This window comes from Oryctolagus cuniculus, chromosome 11 (assembly GCF_051225735.1).
Source record: "Oryctolagus cuniculus isolate XC-2025 breed Fujian yellow rabbit chromosome 11, ASM5122573v1, whole genome shotgun sequence".
Lineage (NCBI taxonomy): Eukaryota > Metazoa > Chordata > Mammalia > Lagomorpha > Leporidae > Oryctolagus > Oryctolagus cuniculus.
Window position 1 is genome coordinate 64,812,191 of NC_142877.1, and position 20,354 is coordinate 64,832,544.

Below are 20,354 nucleotides of genomic sequence, written 5' to 3' on the forward strand. Positions count from 1 at the left end.
GAGAGGAAAGATGAATATTTAAATGGTAAAATTAACACTGATTTTTGCTCTTAATGGTGATTCTGGATGACTTTTCCTCAGTGTTTTGGGAAAAATTTTAAAACTCAGATTTATATTCTTTATTACATGAATTGCCACAAAAAATAATGGATTGAAAGACAAATATCAGCTTCATAAATTTAATGTTCTCTTGACTTGGAATTCTATTTTATTTATTCATATTTCCTGAGGATGGAAAGCCTGTCTTACTCATCTTTATGTAGCCTTTCATTAAGTGTGTATTGATTTAATTTTGTTTTATAAATCTATGTATAATTCAGTTTGTGTACTTTCTAACTTTTACATTTCTGTTACTATTTTAAAACTTATGAGAAAGTTGACTTGGTAGAAGTTACAGTTTGAAGTTACATCATATGCATCCAATTGGTTTAAAGTACTGATTAAGTAATAAGAGGAGTAAATTTCTTGATTTTAATGAAATGTTTATTTCTAAAAGAAGAAACTAGTGCTATGTAATTTCAAGAAATAAATATAATTCTAGGAAGTTTCTGAATATTCATTCACAAGTATGGTAGGGATGATGTATATACTATTTATAATTACTCTTTCTGCTCCAGAATAATGAATTCTTTTTTTTTTTTTTTTTTTTTTTGGACAGGCAGAGTTAGACAGTGAGAGTCAGAGAGAAAGGTCTTCCTTTTCCATTGGTTCACCCCACAAATGTCCACTACGGCCAGTGCGCTGCACCGATCCAAAGCCAGGAGCCAGGTGCTTGCTCCTGGTCTCCCATGCGGGTGCAGGGTCCAAGCACTTGGGCCATCCTCCACTGCCCTCCCAGGCCACAGCAGAGAGCTGGACTGGAAGAGGAGCAACTGGGACAGAATCTGGCACCCCAACCGGGACTAGAACCCCAGGGTGCCAGTGCCACAGGCGGAGGATTAGCCTAGTGAGTCACAGCGCTGGCGAATAATGAATTCTTATCTGTACTTCATGAGGAAATAGAGTGCTTTCTAAAGCAGGATAGAACTTCTGAGGATCCATGTGCTTGCAGAGTTTATGAAAGGAGGAGGAGAACCAAAGGACAGAGTGTTAGGAGAAAGGCAAGGCAAAGCTGTCATTGAGGAGGTGGTTTTATTATAGAGCCTTTAGTATCCAAAATATTTTAACTCTTACCATTCAATTTTCATTTGGTATTTATTTTACATAAATCAATTTTTTTTGTTAACATTGTCATTACTGGTTGTAATTTTGTAAAAAAAATTAGGCTTAGTTTTGAATTAGATTTAATAATGCATTTTATATGTGTTCTAAATAAAGCATTGAAAGAGAACAGCTCAGAGGTTGTACAGCCTTTTCTAATGGGTTGTGGGACCAAGGAACCGAAGATCACTCAGCTGTGTTTGGCCGCCATTCAGAGACTCATGTCACATGAAGTCGTGTCTGAGGTAATTTGAAGATTTTGTCTGAACTGTACTTAAGAGTCGTATCAGAAGTTTTTATGAGGAGAGAATAAAATATAATGTGAGATTTAATGTAAAACTTTTATAAATGGCAATGTGATTGAAGGAAATTATAAATATTGCAACATTTTCTCATTAAACATTCATTAATAATGAATAAAGATGAAGTGTAACTTGTCTAGTCATGCTTAAGAAGTAATAGTTTGGTAATATAGATGATAATTTTGGGAAGCAAAATTTCAATATCATTGAATAGTTATTTATATAATTCATAAGTCTTTTTTAAAAGGTAGGAGGGAAAATGAAGACTGTTTCATAGATTATCTGAAGTGGTAATTTGTAATTCATTAGCTAAATGTTTGTGTCTAATCTTATGATGGTAAAACAAAAGAAACCTTATTACTGTGCACCTGCATCTTGCTTTCAAATTAATAGAAAGTACCTTAATTTTTTTATTCCATACAATATATAATAGAAGTAAATTCTCTTTTTTTCCCTTAGTGTAGCATATTAACAAATGTCAGATTTTACTGAGTGTACAAATTTGTATTGCTAACTTGTGTTGCCTTTTTTCCTATAACATTGCAAATAAAGTAATGTATAAAAAGCAGCAGACTCATAATTTGTATATGTCTACATTATTCATGTCCAAATGAAACACATTCATATTGTAGGAATGAGCTTTGATTTTGGCTGGTATTGCAGAAATTACATGCTTCTATTTTTGTATAATTGAATGTGTTATTTCATAGAAATTTCCTCTTTTTGAGGAGAAAGTTATTCATTTAAGTCACCAATTAGTTGAGAGGTGTATTTGGATCTGTAAGTCTCAGAATAAAGTTTTTGTTATTGTGATCAAGAAATTCTCTTCAGGTGAGATGAGATTCATATACATTTTCTTAAGGTCATAAAGAGCTTTATTCTATTTATTGACAGTTATTCAAATAATTATTTTACAGACTGCAGCTGGAAATATAATTAATATGCTTTGGCAACTAATGGAAAATAGTCTTGAAGAACTTAAGCTACTTCAAACAGTTCTTGTTCTTTTAACAACCAATACAGTAGTTCATGATGAGGCACTTTCTAAGGTAGGATTTAAGACGTGATTTGAATGATGAAAGTTTAAAGCCTGGTGTTTTTGAACCAAAAGAAACTTTCCTGTAGCTATTATAATGATCGATGTTGGGTATTAATAACCATCAGTGCCTTGTTTTCTCTCCAATAGAGTTGAAATCATGTTAGGATTCTTTTTTTTAAATTTTATTTAAGGTATGCAAATTTCATGTATTTCATGTATACAGATTTAGAAACATAGTGATACTTCCCACTCTATTCTCCCTCCTCCTTCCTCTTCTATTCCCTCTCTTGATTTTTACCATGATCTACTTTCAGTTTATTTTATACTCATAAGATTCACCCTACAGTAAGTAGAGAGTTCAACAAATAATATGAAGATAAAAGCAGTGTTCCTCAACAGTAGTGACAAAGGCTATAAGCAATCATTGAAGCTCATAATTTTAATTTCAGTACTATACATTACATTTTTGATTCTCTGTTACCACAGATCAGGGAAAACTTATGTTACTTGTCTTTTTGGTACTGGCTTATTTTACTAAATATGATGATTTCATTCTTTTTTATGGCTACATAGTATTCCATAGTGTATATATACTATAATGTCTTCATCCATTCATCAGTTGATGGACATCTGAGTTGATTCCATAGCTTACCTGTTATAAATTGAGCTGCAATAAACATGGGGGTACAGATAATTCATATGCTTATTTCATAAAATATGCAAATATTTTCTCCCATTCTGATGATTGCTTCTTGGCTGAGTGTTTCGCAGTGTGGAAGCTTCTTAGCTTCATGTAATCCCATTCGTCTATTTTGGCTTTTTTTTTTTTTTTTTTTTTTGACAGGCAGAGTGGACAGTGAGAGACAGAGAGAAAGGTCTTATTGGTTCATCTTCCAATGGCCGCTGCCGCGGCTGGCACATTGCGCTGATCCGAAGGCAGGAGCCAGGAGCTTTTCCTGGTCTTCCATACGGGTGCAAGGCCCAAGGACTTGGGCCATCCTCCACTGCACTCCCGGGCCATAGCAGAGAGCTGGCCTGGAAGAGGAGCAACCGGGACAGAATCCGGCGCCCTGACCGGGACTAGAACCCGGTGTGCCGGTGCCGCAAGGCGGAGGATTAGCCTATTGAGCCACGGCGCCGGCCCTATTTTGGGTTTGATTGCCTTTGCTTCTGGGGTCTTTTCCAAGAAGTCTTTGCATACGCCAATGTCTTTTGGAGTTTCCCCAATGTTCTCCTCTAGTGATTTGATGATATCAGGTCATAGTTGATTCAGATACTTGATCCATTTTGAGTGGGTTTTTGTATTCCTGCATGTGGAGATCCAGTTTTCCCAGCAACATTTTTGAAGAGATGGTCCTTGCTCCAGTGATTGATTTAGTTCCCTTTTCAAACATAAAATGGTTGTAGATGTATGAGTTGATTTCTGGTGTTTCTGTTATGTTCTATTGGTCTATCATCTGTTTTTGTGCCAGTACCAATTTGCTTTGATTATAAATGCCCTGTAATATGTCTTGAAATAGGGTATTGTGATGCCTCTAGCACTGTTTCTGTTGTATAAGATTGCATTAGCTACTCAGAATCTCTTGTGCTTCTATATGAATTTTAGTGTCATTTTCTCTAGATCTGTGAAGAATGTCATTGGTATTTTTATTGGGATCATGTTGAATCTAAATTGCTTTTGGTTATATGACATTTTGATGATACTAATTTTTCTAATCAACAAACATAGATTTTTCCATTTTTTTGTGTTTTCTATTTCTTGAATGTTTTGTGATTTTCTTTGTAGAGATCTTTCATATCCTTGTTTAAATGTTTTCCAAGGTATTTATTTTTTTCTGTAGCTGTTGTGAATGAGATTGATCTTAGAAGTTCTTTCTCAGCCATGGAACTGTGTGTATGCAAAGGCTGTTGATTTTTCTGTGTTTTATATTCTGCCACTTCACCAAACTCTTTTTATGAGTTCCAGTAGTCTCTTAGTAGATTCTTTAGGTTCTCCTATATATAGAATCATGTCATCTGCAAGTAGGGATAATTTGACTTATTCCTTTTCAATTTATATCCCTCCCTTTTTTTTTTTCTTTGCCTAATGGCTCTGGTGAAAATTTTCAGGACTATATTGATTAGCAGTGGTGAAAATGGGCATCCTTGTCTGATTCCAGATCTTAGTGGAAATGCTTCCAACTTTTCCCCATTCAATAGGATGCTGTGGGTTTGTCGTTGTGTTGAGGAATGTTCCTTCTTCTTTTTTTTTTTTTTTTTTTTTTTTTTTTTTTTTTTTGAAAGGCAGATTTAGACAGTGAGAGAGAGACAGAGAGAAAGGTCTTCCTTTCTGTTGGTTCACACACAAATGGCCGCCACGGCCAGCGCGCTGTGCTGATCTGAAGCAAGGAGCCAGGTGCTTCTCCTGGTCTCCCATGTGGGTGCAGGCCCAAGCACTTTGGCCATCCTCTACTGCCTTCCTGGGCCACAGCAGAGAGCTGGACTGGAAGAGGAGCAACTGGGACTAGAACCCAGGGTGCCGGCACTGCAGGCGGAGGATTAGCCAAGTGAGCCGCAGCGCCGGCCGAGGAATGTTCCTTCTATACCCAGTTTGCTCAAGGTTTTCAACGTGAAAGGTTGTTGTATTTTATCAAATGCTTTCTCTGCATCTATTGAGATAATCTTACGGTTTTTATTATTCAGTTTGTTAATGTGATCTATCACATTGATTGATTTGTGAATGTTGAACTTCCCTGCATACCATGGATAAATCCCACATGGTCTGGGTGAATGATCTTTGTGGTGTGTTGTTGGATTGCATTAGCTAGTATTTTGTTGAGAGTTTTTGTCTCTATGTTTATCAATGATATTGGTCTATAGTTCTTTTTTTTTCTGGTTTAGGAATTAAGGTGTTGCTGACTTCTTAGAAGGAATTTGGGAGGATTCCCTCCTTTTCAATTATTTTGAATAGCTTGAGAAAAATTAGAATTATTTCTTTGAAAGTCTGGTAGAATTCATCAATGAAGCCATCTGGTTCTGGGCTTTTCTTTTTTGGAAGGGTCTTAGTTACTAATTCAATTGCCATCTTGGTTATTGGTCTATTTAGGTTCTCCATGTCTTCATGACTCAATTTTGGTAGATTGTATGTGTCTAGGAATATGGTTAGGATTCTTAAGCAAAGCCTCTTGAGTACAGATCACAGGCTTAGTTGTGAATAGGAAATGGAAAAGTAGCAGAAGATTTGGGATAAAAGATGAGGGAAGTAAGAGGGAAAGGATATGTACAGTATTTTAGATTCCCTGTCACACCTCTCCCTTCTCTTTTTTGAGAAATAATTTTATATATATATGTGATATGTAAATCAGATAGTTCAAATCTGTCTCTTAAGCGGCTAGAAAAATCTTTTTTTGGATATATTTTTTAAAGATTTATTTATTTATTTGAAAGGCAGAATTGTAGAGAGGCAGAGGCAGAGAGAGAGAGAGAGAGAGAGAGGTCTTTCATTCGCTGGTTTACTCCCCAGATGGCTGCAATGGCTGGAGCCACACCTATCCAAAGCCAAGAGCCAGGAGCGTCTTCTGAGTCTCCCACATGGATGCCAGGGCCCAAGGACTTGGGCTGTCTTCCACTGCTTCCTCAGGCCATAGTGGAGCGCTGGATTGGAAGTGGAGCAGCCGGGACTCGAACCGGCGCATATATGGGATGATAGTCTTGCAGGTGGTGGCTTTACCACTGCACCATGGTGCCAGCCCTTTTTCTGGATATTTTTAATAGATAAGTCTTCTTGTATGATAGCTGTTTCTTATCTTTTTGTTACCTAGCCACCCTTGGAATATATACAGGTGTTCTATTTGTTATACTCAAGAGCCTTTTTTAAAAAAAATTATTAGATAATTCCAAAGATTAAAGTAGAGAATAATATAAAGAGCTGTTTTCAATTAATCATTTGTTGTCTAAGAAATTTTTTGGACTTCACATTGTTTATTGTAATTTGCATGCCTTTAAGGATGGCCTATAAATTTGAGAAATACACTGTCACATTGTGCTCTGTGTAACTATCTTGAATGAGATAATATGTGTCTTTTCTACTTACTCATTTATATGAGTAAGTATATTATTATAACTTAGTTTATAAGATTTTTACTTAATTGCAAATAGTTTATTCTTTTAAGCCTTTACCTGCTATATAAAATACTTTATTTTTATTTACACTTTTCTTGTACATAGCTTTTTAGATCTCTGGCCATTATTATTCTGTTACATATATTTAAAATTATGCAATATGTTATAATTTGGCCTACTTAACAAGTAAGAACTGATTATAGGGTTTACTTTGTTATTTTGGAATTAAATAGTATGGGATGAAAATATCAAATATAAAGAAATATAACTAAATTGAGTACTATGAAAGTTTCTATATAACTATATAATGAACCTTTCCTTTGTATTGACATATAAAGAGTAATAGTAATGGTAAAGGCTTGTTTCTTTTAAAATGTTTAATATAATCCAGGTGATAAGGCACTGAATCTAAATAATCACTATGTTTTTCTCTATGGTTTCTTTTAAAACTAAAACTTTTAGAACACACAGGAGAAAACCACTACGAGATATTGGGGCAGGCAAAGACTTCTCAGGCAACAAAATCCATGAACTGTAAAAAAAGAAGCTGCAGAATGGGGGAAAGTATTTGCAAATACCTGTTACAGGACTTTGTATAAAGACTATATAAAGAACTCCTGTGATTTATTCATAAGACAAACAACTCAATTTAAAAAAACAGATAAATGTTTTCAGTAGATGCTTCAGAAAATAAGATATTTAAATGACTAAATCATGAAAAAAGACTCACAGTGATCAGAGACGTTTGAATTTAAACCACCGGGATATCCATTATACATCCATTAGAATAGTTAAAAATTTAAAAGACTGACAGTGCTAAGTGTTGTGGAGCTATAGAATAGATAGTTCAATAGTAAAGCCACTTTGGGAAACTGGATTAAAATGTTAAACCTATACTTACTGTGTAACCCAAACATTTCATTCCTAGAGATCTACCTAAGGTAAATGAAAACATAAATCCTCACAGAGAGGATGTACATGCTGTTTTATTTATAATAGCCTCAAACTAGAAACCACCCAGATGTCCATCGGGAGATTAATGGATAAGCAAAATGTTATATCTTGACACCATAGAAAACTGCTTAATAATAAAAGTGTACAAGTCTCACAAATACTTTATTTGAAAAGAAGCCAGACACAGAAAAGGATATACTGAATAAATCTATTTATATAAAATTATAGAAAATACTAGGTAATCTGTAATTGTAAGAAAATGGATAGATGGTTGTCTGAGGTTAAAGGTTGATTAAAGAGATGTATTGAAAAGGAGCACAAGGAAACTTTAGAGGTGATGAAAATATCCTATATCTCAAGTGTATCTGTAGTTTCACAGGCCTGTACATTTTTTTTCTTTTTTTTTTTTTTTTTGACAGACAGAGTGGACAGTAAGAGAGAGAGAGACAGAGAGAAAGGTCTTCCTTTTGCCGTTGGTTCACCCTCCAATGGCCGCCGCGGCCGGCGCGCTGCGGCCGGCGCACCGCGCTGATCCGATGGCAGGAGCCAGGAGCCAGGTGCTTTTCCTGGTCTCCCATGGGGTGCAGGGCCCAAGCACCTGGGCCATCCTCCACTGCACTCCCTGGCCACAGCAGAGGGCTGGCCTGGAAGAGGGGCAACCGGGACAGAATCCGGCTCCCCGACCGGGACTAGAACCCGGTGTGCCGGCGCTGCTAGGCGGAGGATTAGCCTAGTGAGCCGCGGCGCCGGTGTACATTTGTTAGAGCTCATTCAAGTATACTTTTAAGAAATATTATTATATATAAATTATACCTTAATAAATTTGATTTTACAAAATAAAAGAATGACTCCTTTTCAAAACATATTTTTAGTTATATGCATAGCAAGTTTATATAGTATTTTTCTAAATTATTTTAGTGGTACTCTAAACTTTGAATACTTGCTATTTGCAGAGCAATTCATTCTGGGAATTAAAAGTAAGACACATTAAAAGAACCAGTTACTTCAGTTAGGTAACCTTATGTGGCTGCGTATTTACTGAGAGGTTGAATTACTTCAAAATCTAAATATTTTCATAGTTTTTTCTATGAAAGGATGGGACTTAAAATATCTGTTATTGAAACAATCAAACAGAAATTACTTAATTTGGTATTGCATCTGATAAAATAAGGATAATAGCCATGCTCTTCATCTTATTTAAATAATTTATTTTTAGGCAATTGTTCTCTGTTTTCGGTTACACTTCACAAAAGATAATATTACAAATAATACAGCCGCGGCGACAGTACGGCAAGTTGTGACTGTTGTTTTTGAGAGGATGGTCGCTGAAGATGAGCATCACAAAGGTAGAGTGATGAAAGTTGTTTCCTTGTGATTATGGATAGTTCTTATATGCCTGATTTCATCTTTATTAGTTTTCAGCCTTTGTCCTATGGTTTTAGGGTATTTTAGGCTACTTAAAGACTAGACTGCTTTAAAAACGTGTATTTGTTTTAACATTATTATATAAAAAATAACAATTTGCAAAATGAATCCCTCACAGTTCTATTACCCTAAGAAGTAGAATCTTTGTTTTCTATGTTTATTTCCAATATATGGGTAATTTTACATTGATGATGCTAATTTCACATTTTAAAGCAAAGATTACATTATATGTGTAGTGTTCATATGGTGGCACAGTGTTACTATATACTTCTTCCTTTCCCGGCATGCCTACAGCCTGCTGGAGTTAGGCCAGGCATGAGCCTAGAGCCAGGAACTGTATCTAGGTGTCTTGTGTGAGTGGCAGGAGCTGAATTATTTGAGCCATTACTTGCTGCCTCCAGTGGTCTGCATTAGTGGGAAGCTGGAATCAGGATCTGGAGCCAGATACTAAACCCAGGTACTCCAGAGTGAAACAGAGTAATTTTAAGTAGGTCTTAATCACTAGGCCAAATACCTGCCCCATTATGTGCATATTTAGCCAAATGTTACAGTCTGTGAGTTTTTCTTGTTATTCTTCATAGTTTAAAATTTAATGTTTACATTATGTTTTATAGGTATTTTATAATTTGATGAACCAGTCTCCTATGGAAAAATGATGTTCATTATTTTAGAACTGTTCTGAGTGCCTTCCCACATATATTGTTTCCACCATTTGGATGTAGACAACAACAACAAAAAACCCACTTTATTTATTTGAAAAGTAGAGAGAAACAGATCTCCCGTCTGCTAATTCACTCCCCAAATGCCTACAACAGCCAGGGCTAGGCCAGGTTGACCCCAGGAGCTGGAAACTCAATCTAGATCTCCTACATAGGTGACAAGAACCCAACTAACTACTTGAGCCATTCATTACCTGCTGCCTTCCAGGGTGCACACTACCAGTAAGATAATATTGGGAGTTAAGCTGGGACTTGAACCCAGACATTATGATATAGCATGAGGGTGTCCCAAGAGGTGTCTTAACCACCAGGCCAAATGCCTACCCTGAATTATTTCTTTAGGTTAAATTTCCAAAGTAGGCTTCCCTCATGTGAAGTTTTGTATGTGCCTATTAACATGCTAATCAGGAATACTTATATAAAGATTAATCTTTATATACTTCTATACAATACTTTTAGTATGTTGAAAGTCCTTTTCTTTGTGCTTGAAAACATTCATGAAAACTTAGAAATATATCTTTTCAGAGAACTGATGTATACTCTTTGTTTCTATTAAAATTTCTAAAATTTTATAACATTGAACTGTAGAAATTGCTTTTTTTAGGTTATTGGATGAAAAGTAAGTTTTTCTTCATCTGTTGAAAAGATCACAAAATGCTACACTTATCAGCAATCTATATGATATTTTTAAAAAGATTTATTTATTTGAAAGGCAGAGTTAAAGAGAGAAAGAGGTTTTCCATCTACTGGTTTACTCTCCAAATGGTTGCAGAGGCCAGGACTGAACCAATCTGAAGCCAGGAGCTAGGAGCTTTCTCTTGTTCTCACATGAGTACAGGGACCCAAGGACTTCAGCCATTCTTTGCTGTTTTCCCAGGCACATGAGCAGGGAACTGGATTGGAAGTGGAGCAGTCAGGACTGGAACCAGCATCCATAAGGGATGCTAGCGCCACAGGCATTACACCACAGCACTAGCCCCACTTTATATGCTTTATTTAGTCAAAAAAAAAAAAACAACACAAAAGATTTTTATAGTTAATCTGTTTTTCTATACTTTTAATCTTAGGCAATCTTTCATTTCAGTTGATGTTCTTAGGGTAACACTGATAAAAAAAAAATGGCTATTGTGACCATTTTGGAAGTCAACCAGCAGATGGGAAGATCTCTGTTTCTCCCTCTCTCTGTCTTTCCCCCTGTTACTCTGCCTATCAAACAAAAAAATCTTAAAAAAAAAAAAGTCAGAACAAAACAGGGCTGTTTCTTGGTTTAAATGTCTTATACAGTCGTAACCTCACCTCACTCATGGATTGGTAGTTTTAGCTGTTTGTCTCCAAAGGTAAAATGCTTTAATACGTTTTAATAAAGTAAAACTACTTAGAACCTCTTTCTTTTCAAGTAGTCATGAAGTTAGCATTTATTCAAAACAGGCTGTAATAACTCACAAAGAATGATCTTTTCATTGGCAAAGGAATGCTCAGTTGGGAAACACCATCGCAGCAGACACTTAGCTAGTGGGTACCTGTAACTGACCTACTAATAGTGACAGACCAAGCAGGTGATTCCTTTCAAGATGGTCAGATGGTAGAACAATTAACCATACAGCAAAATTTATGTCAAGACACATTGAAAGATCATGTGACTTTCAAATGAAATAAAGGAGCTGAAGAATGGGAGATTGGTAAAATCAAGTGTGTAGACAAAGACACTAAGCTTATTAAAATGAATGTAAAAGAGTGAAGAATGTTAAGACATTTTATATAAAAATAGCTTTTCTTTTTTTCATTCTGGAGGCATAGTTCTGAAATTTTAGTTGAAGTATATAATTTCATAAACAAGAATTTATTTTAAACATACCTTTTAAACACTATATATGATTTATTAAAAGCCATTATGAAAACCCTCAAACTCATCTTATTTTGGTTACAGATATTGTAGAACAACCAGTGCTAGTACAAGGAAATAGTAACAGAAGATCTGTCAGTACCCTCAAACCTTGTGCTAAAGATGCATATATGCTTTTCCAGGTATTTCATTTGATAAAAACAGTTTTTGTAGAACATAGTTCTGTATGCATTTTTTATTTTGAAATTTTGTGTCTTTTTTAATGTGAAATTTTGAAATATGTCAAAATTAGTATTAAAATAGTTCTAATACATTAAAGAAGAACATTTACTGTAGTAAACAGTAATATTTATTACTAGGTAATTTACATGATAAAATATTATGGTTCACTTTAAGGAAATCAAATGATTAAACATCCCTAGGTGTACTAGGGATGACAAGTCAAAAAAAAATTTCCGTTAACATGGAAATTAAAGTAATGGACCTGTGGTCTGCATAGTAAAATTTAATGCACAAATACCTGATTTTTACATTACTTTCATATATAAATAATTTTAAGTAAAATAAGATTCATCTTACTAAACCATTTAGTATTTGGGATTAAAAGGCAATTTATTCATTAAAAGAATGGTTAATCATTTATCGTTCTACTATATATATTGTCAATAGTTATATGACTCTTTAGAAGTTTAAATATAACCCATCAAGTATCCAGTTTTTCAGAATTTGAATTACCAATGCTTAGTTTCTGTGGAGCAAAACAACTGTTATATAAGAAGAGAGGTTTTGAGTTTTTAAAAAAATTTATGAGCTGTGTGTTTTAAAAAACACATTTCATTCTAGAGAGTGACACTGTTTGGTTTATTTTCTCAGGACCTTTGTCAGTTGGTTAATGCTGATGCCCCTTACTGGCTGGTAGGCATGACAGAAATGACTCGGACATTTGGCCTTGAATTACTTGAGTCAGTCCTGAATGATTTTCCACAAGTCTTTTTACAAGTAAGCCAACTATAATATTTATAGCAAAAACTAATCTTTCATTTCTTCACAAATGTTTTTCAAGAAAGCAGAATAAATGTTTTCCACATTAAAAGATTCAAGGACTTGTAGCCTCAGACTTGGAATACAACAATTTAGTGTTATCTTTTTCTTTTCTTTTCTTTTTTAACTGCCCTAACACTTTGAAATTTTAACAACAGAGTATTTCTCAGCTAATCGTGAAGGCATGTGGTGTGTGGGTTTTAAAAAATATTTTTATTTTATTTTATTTTTTTATTTTTATTTTTTTACAGATAGAGATAGACAGTGAGAGAGAGAGACAGAGAGAAAGGTCTTCCTTCCGTTGGTTCACCCCCGAAATGGCTGCTATGGCTGGCGCTGCACCGATCCGAAACCAGGAGCCAGGTGCTTGCTCCTGGTCTCCCATGCGGGTGCAGGGCCCAAGCACTTGGGCCATCCTCTACTGCCCTCCGGGGCCGCAGTAGAGAGCTAGACTGGAAGAGGAGCAATCGGGACTAGAACCCAGCACCCATATGGGATGCCGGCGCTGCAGGCATAGGATTAGCCAAGTGAGCCACGCGCTGGCCCTAAAAAATATTTTAAAACCTAAGAAAATTACTAGTCCTCACTGTTTTTATACATGGCTATATGTTCTTGGATATTGTAAATGTCCTCACCCTTTATGACTATCCTTCTTTAGCTCCTTAAATGCCTCAAGAAGACTCCTACCTCAGGAGTAATCCATGTCTCTTTGGCCTGGGATGCTTTCCTCTCATAAGGCTTCCTGTTTTACTTTTTTTGAGGTCTTTACTCAGTGATAACTTATTAACCAAATCTTCCCCAAGTGCTTTGTATAAACAGCAACGTTTTCTCATGTCAGCACCCTTATCTTTCTTATCCCTCTTTGTTGTTCTTTATAGTACTTATCACCTTCTAACACACACACACACACACACACACTCACACACATGCTTGTGTATATATATTTATGTTTTTTTTTTTCTATTTTCTACGAAGGTAAGCTCAATGAAGCAGGAACTTACTTTTCTGTTGTAGAGATGCTTTTAATAATTTTGCCTGGTATATTGACAAATGACTAGTATTTCAATGAATTGATAATTTGAATTAGAAATTTGTCTAGATTTTCTTTATAGGAAAAGATTCAAAGAAGTTTTTACGGATTTATTTTACCCACAAAGTCCTGACTTGTCACTGTTCTTCCTCTTGTATTGCATGGAGGGGAGAAATTATGTTATGTAAGAGCCTAGAATTTAGTCCTACAAAATTTTCTTCTATAAATAAGAATTTGTTTTCTTTTAATCATCATTCACACCTTTAATCAGAATTTATCAGTCACAGTGTGCTGGTAGTTCTCAGAAATAAGACTAATAAAATTCTTGCCCTTGTGACACTTAGAAGTGTAATCGGGAGAAGGATAGTAAGTAAATGATAATATGTGATAAATGCTATGAAACCAAAATATGAGAAGTATTAAATGGAAATGAAGGACAAAGTTATTGAATCTGTTGGAAGGTTGGTGATGAGTCAAAGATAGCATCCTTAGGCTCAGAGTGAAGGCTGGTTAAAATGGGAATAGAATATTTCACACAGAGAGGATTTCAAGAGTAGTGACCCTAAGAGACCTTGTTTTCTAGAAAATAAGCTCTAAGTGCAGGGACACTGAAAAATGTACTTAACCCTGAATCCCTTTCCCATGCTCAATGCCCGGCATGTATTAAGCAATCAGCAAATAATTGCTGAATATATCAATGAAGTGTTTCAGTGGGTGACAAAAAAAAAAGGCTATTTCAAAGATGATTTCTAGCTTTCAGAAACTAGAACTGTTTGCTAAGATGGAGCAGTTTTTATTATAAGCAGTAGATTGGTTAGCTTTATACATACTAGTTTGATATGTCTGTGAGACATGCAAAATGTTAGCTAGAATTATGCACCTCGAGCTTTTGCACTGAAATTCTGAATTTAAACATTGCTCAAATATAGTGGCTAATTAAAGATTTGAGAGTGAATGAGATCACCTATGGTGAGAGAAGAGGCAAGGGCCTCCTACTCTGGAGATCGGAGAAACTTCAATATTAAATGGCTGGGAATGAGAGGATGAGCTTGCAACAAGACACTGGAACAGAATGCCAGAAAGGCAGGTACAAATATGAGACAGTGTGACACAGAGAGACAAAAACAAAGTTTCAAAATAACCATGTAATCACTTTTGTCAAGTGCTTTAAAGAGCTTTGATAGGGTGAAGTCTAAAAAGAAAGACACTGCTTGCTGTGGGTGCAGAGATTATAATGACCATGATAAGAAGAGGAGCTGGGGTGGTTAGTGGTGGTGGTAGTGGTGGTGGAGGCCACTGTTGTGAGGGAGATGCAGTGATGGGATAAAACTTTCAAGAGTTGTCTGTATATTTACATATTAACCAACATAAAAACATTTTTGTAAAGTATGAATATGGATTGAACTATACTTTAAATTTAGGCTATCAAGCAAACTAATTGTAAAGATGAGTGTGGAATGTCAAATCACTTAACTCTTTAAGAACCCATTTTTGGGGAAAAAATTAGAAAGTACTTTAAAACACATGTGAAAGTGTAGAAGAGTACATGTTGTGAAATTAACAGTGACTAACATCTTCAGGATGTGAGATTAGACAAAACTTTCATTTTTATCCTTTTACTTAATTAATGGGGTGTTTTTAAAAAAATTATGATTGACTAAATTGCATTGTGCCTTATTTTCAATAAGATTGAAAGAATTATATTGGATGATTGTTCTTTGTTTATGGCTTCCTTGAAATTAGAATTGTTAAAGCAAGAAAACAAAATATTTTTGATGTTAGTCATTAAATGCAGACTCAGCCTTATATTGTCAGTAAGGGGGAGCTACCCTTGGCTAATAAGAGCAGGGAATTAACAGATTAAAGAAGGCATTCTGCATAATGTGCCATGATTTGGTAAAATATAAGAATTCTTCGCACAATTACCTGGACTTCCAAAGTAATTATGCTTGTTTGTCATTGTGTGTTTTATCAACTTACTGTGTTCTCTTCAAGCAGTTGAAGTAGAACAGAATTTTAATTATTAAATCTTCTCTACATGAATGGATTTGTTCTTTGCAAAAATAAAGGCAATGAATTATATCATTTACATTTTATTAATCAAGTTTTCTCTCCTCAGCTGCCTATTTTAAATGTTTCATTTGCTTGAGTTTGTATATGTTCTTTTTCTTTTGTGCTTTATGTTTTAATAACTAGTGTCGACTACAATAAAAGTCCCTAATAATCACCACTTACTCAATTGTAAAAAAAGACATTAATTGTTCCTCTGTAATTGATACTCTGTTAAAAACCTGAGATAGTATCATTTTGTTCTTAGGCCTGTTTAGAGCAATATGAATTTCAAAAGTGTGTTTAAATTGCAAGGCAATAAAGTATGTAAACTGGCAAAGCTAAATTATTAGTAATGATTATTAAGGAGTTTTATTTGCTGGTGAAACTGTGTTTTGGAATTATTAAGTACAAAACAGTTAATTCCTTTTCTTTTTTCTTTCAAATAGCACCAGGAATTTAGTTTTCTCCTCAAGGAAAGAGTATGTCCTCTTGTGATAAAGCTGTTTTCTCCAAATATAAAGTTCAGACAAGGTTCCAATACTTCATCTTCTCCAGCACCGGTGGAAAAACCATATTTTCCTATCTGCATGCGTTTGCTGAGAGTAGTGTCTGTTCTGATTAAGCAGTTTTACAGTCTTTTGGTAAGTGCTAATTTCCATAAGTATTTGTGTATATAATTACAGGCTGTACTTTTTGTAGAAAGTGGTTTACTAAATAATGAGTTCAGATTTTTCAGTTCATTTCAGCAAAAATTTTTAAGAACCTATAGATATTCTCCTAGATATACCAAAGAATCCTCCTGTCCTCTCTTGAATCTTGCTTAGGTTTATATGGCATTTTCTGATGTATGTTGAGGAGAGTCATAGCCTGTTATTTGAAGGCAGCATAGAGTTTGTGATTTAGGAACTGAGGTTCTTAGCTAATTGTTTATAGCTCATTTTAAGGATAATTAAAATTATTGTATCTTCAGTTTATTCTGCTTTCATTCATATTATTTCATATATTGTAACAAATTATAGTAAAGTGATAAGGATTTGATGAAATCTAGGATTAAAAATCAACTTCTTTGACTTGTGGCTCAATATTTTATCTGTGTTGCACAAATTTATTGATAAAGAATATTTTGTGATACTCTTGATCGTAATTTTATTATTGCAGTGATTTACTCTTAAACATTCAAATGATATTTCTTAGAAAATGTAGAGCATTATATTTCTTTAATTTTATATTAAGCCAAATTTAATATTGTGTAATGTTTTAGCCTTTATATCGTTTTTATTAACAAAATTAGACAACACAATAATAGTAGTTTTCAGTATCCACTTTCAATAATGGGTAGAACAACCAGACATAAGATCAGTAAGAAAACAGAGGACTTTAACAACATTGGGCCAAGTAGGCTCCACCTAACATCTGCAGGACATGCCCTCTGCTCAATTGCACATACATTCTCCAGGCTATATGACAAACTAAGCCACAAAATAAATCTTAAAACATTTATGAAGACTGCAATAACACCAAGTATCTTGTCTGAGTTCAGTAAAATGAAACAAGCAAATTAAGGAAAATCAAGCAAATTGAGGAAAATCAAGCAAATTGAGGAAAGTCACAAGTAGGTGGAAATTAAATAACAATCTTAAACAATCACTTGTTCAAAGAAGTCACAGGGAAATTAGAATATGTCTTGAGACAAATGAAAACATACAACAAAACTTATGAGATGCAGCAAAAGCAGTACTACAAAGAATGTTTATGGTAATAAATGCCTACATTTAAAAAAAAACAAGAAAGATATTAATAAAGTAGTTATATGCCTCAGGAGACAAGGAAAAGAACAATTGAAGTTCAGAGTTATCAGAAGGAAGGAAATAATAAAGATTACAGCAGAAATAAACTAGAGAAAAGGAAAGCAGGTGGAATTGATCAAACTGCAAGTTCGTTTTTCGAAAAGATCAACAAAATTGACAATCCCTTAGCTGTGTGAAAAAGATACTCAAATAACCATATTGAGAAATGAAAGAGAAGTTGTTACAATTGATGCCACCCAAATACCAAAGGATTATAAAAGTTTACTAGGAACAGTTATACAGCAACAGATTGGATAATTTAGAAGAAATGATTAATTCATAGGAAAGTATAAACTACCAAGAATGAATCACAATAAAAAATTTAAGCAGACCTATAACTAGTAAAGAGAGTGAATCAGAAATCAGAAATCAACCCCCCATCCTGCAAAAAGCTAGAACCAGATGGCTTTATTCAACAGTTCTACCATGTAAGCATCAATCCTTTTCAAACTCTTCCAAGCACTGATTGATTGAGAGAATACTTGCAAACTCATCTTATGAGGCCAGCATTATCTGCTATTAAGCCATAGATACTACAAGAAAAAGGAAATCTATGTGTAAATATCCTTAATATTGATGCAACCCCTCCATCTAACTAAGAAACTAAATTCAACAGTACATTAAAAGGTGTATTCACTGTGATCAAATGGGATATATTCCTGGAATATATCCAGTGGACAAAAAACACAAGATCATCTCAGTTGATATAGAAAAAGCTTTTGACAAAGTTTATCACCTTTTCATGGATAAAAACATTCAATAAACTAGAACTAGAAGTAAACTACAACATAATAGAGGCTGTCTGTGAAAAGTTAATGACTAATATCACATTTAATGGTAAAAAGCTAAAGACTTTCCCTCTAAGATCAAGAATAAGGCAAGGTTGCCTACCTTCACTAGCATGATCTGGAAGTTGTAGCTAGACCGACCATTAGGGAAAGAGGAAGAAGTAAAAGGTGTCCAAATAGGAAAGGAAGAAATAAAATTATCTCCGTTTGCAGGTGACATATGTTGAAAACTCTAAAAATTCAACACCCCCAAAAAATAAATAACAACCTGTTAGAACTCATAAACAAATTCAGTAAAGTTGCAAGATACAAAATCAACACAAACCAGTTCTGTTTCTGTACACTAACAATGGACTATTTGAGAAAGAAATTTAAAAAAAAATTCCATTTACAATAACATCAAAAAGAATAAAATACTTAGATGTAAACCTAAACAAGGAAAGAAAATATTTATACACTGAAATCTATAAAATATTAATGAAATTAACCAGCACACAGAATAATAGAAAGATATCCAGTGTTTGTGATCTAAAGATCTAATGTTGGGGCTGGCAATGTGGCATAGTAGGTAAAACTGCCACCTGCAGTGCTGGCATCCCATATGGGTGCCTGTTCGAGTCCCAATTGCTCCACTTCTGATCCAGCTCTCCGCTATGGCCTGGGAAAGCAGTAGAAGATGGCCCACCCTGCACCTGTGTGTGTGGGAGACCTGGAAGAAGCTCCTGGCTCTTGGCTTCGGATTGGCCTAGCTCTGGCTGTTGCAGCCATTTGGGGAGTGAAGTCAGCAGATGGAATACCTCTCTCTCCCCTTCTCTCCTCCTCTCCTTCCCTCCCTCCCTCCCTCTCTCTCTCTCTCTCTCTCTGTACTCTCCCTTTCAAATCAATAAATAAATCTTTTAAAAAATGATCTGATGTTGGGGCTGGCATAGTGATACCTGTGATGTCAACATCCCATATGAGTGCTGGTTGACTCCCAGCTGCTCCACTTCTGATCCAGCTCCCTACTAATGTGTCTGGAAAAGTAGCAGAAGATGATTTGTGTGCTTGGGCCCATGTGGGAAATCTAGATGGAGTTCTAGGCTCTTGGCTTTGGCCTGACCTAGACCTGGCCATTGCAACCATTTGGCAAGTGAACCCGTGGATGGAAGATTCCTCTCTTTTTGTCTTTCCCTCCCTCTTTCTATAATTCTGCTTTCAAATAAATAAATATTTTAAAAAAAATCAAATGTCATTAAAATATACATGCTACCCAGAGCAATTTACAGATTCACAGCAATCACTATTAAAATTCCTGCAGCATTTTTTTTTGCAGATATAGAATTCATCCTAAAATTCGTATAGACTCTCAAGGGACCCCAAACTGCCAAAATGATCTTGAACCAGAACAAAGTTGGAGGCCTCTCACTCCTGGTTTTAAAACATAAAACTAATCAAAACAATATGATGCTGTATCAAGACAAACACAAAAATCAATGGAACAGAACAGAGAGCCCAGGAATAAACCTTTCAATAAGAGTACCAAGACTATTCAATGAATAAAGGATAATCTTAAAACTGGATATATATACTCAGAAGAATGAAATTGGTCCTTTACCTTATATCATCTACAAAAAACAACTCAGATAAGACTTAAAACTATAAAACTTCTAAAATAAGGAAAAATCTTCATGATGTTAAATTTGGCAAACATTCCTTCTGTGACTCCAGAGCACAAACAGCAAAAGAAAAAAATAACAAATGGAACCAAATAGAACTTAATTCTTCTGCACCTCAAAGGAAACAATTAACAGAATGAAAAGGCAATCTTTGGAATGTAAGAAAATATCTGCAAGTCATATGTATCACTTCTTCAGTGATAAGGGGGTTAAAAGCTACAGTGTACAAAGAATTCCTACATATCAACAACACCAACAAAATTCCAAATACCTCAATCAAAATTGGGCATAGGATGTGACATTTCTCCAAAGAAAATACACAAATGTCTAGCAAGCATATGAAAAGATGTTCAACATT

The 20,354-nt window shown here is 34.9% G+C and overlaps 1 protein-coding gene across 6 annotated transcripts in view; it reads left to right on the forward strand.

Annotated features, from left to right (window-relative positions):
- MON2 (MON2 regulator of endosome-to-Golgi trafficking) overlaps positions 1-20,354 on the forward strand; it is a 124,842-nt gene that overhangs the window by 27,915 nt on the left and 76,573 nt on the right. For all 6 annotated transcript variants that reach the window (XM_051846365.3, XM_070052566.2, XM_002711305.5 and 3 more), the window contains 6 exons: positions 1,318-1,445; positions 2,420-2,551; positions 8,813-8,942; positions 11,668-11,765; positions 12,457-12,582; positions 16,153-16,347. In XM_051846365.3, coding sequence (XP_051702325.2) covers positions 1,359-1,445; positions 2,420-2,551; positions 8,813-8,942; positions 11,668-11,765; positions 12,457-12,582; positions 16,153-16,347 — 768 coding nt within the window. In that variant the 5' untranslated portion in view covers positions 1,318-1,358. The remainder of the gene's footprint in view (positions 1-1,317; positions 1,446-2,419; positions 2,552-8,812; positions 8,943-11,667; positions 11,766-12,456; positions 12,583-16,152; positions 16,348-20,354) is intronic.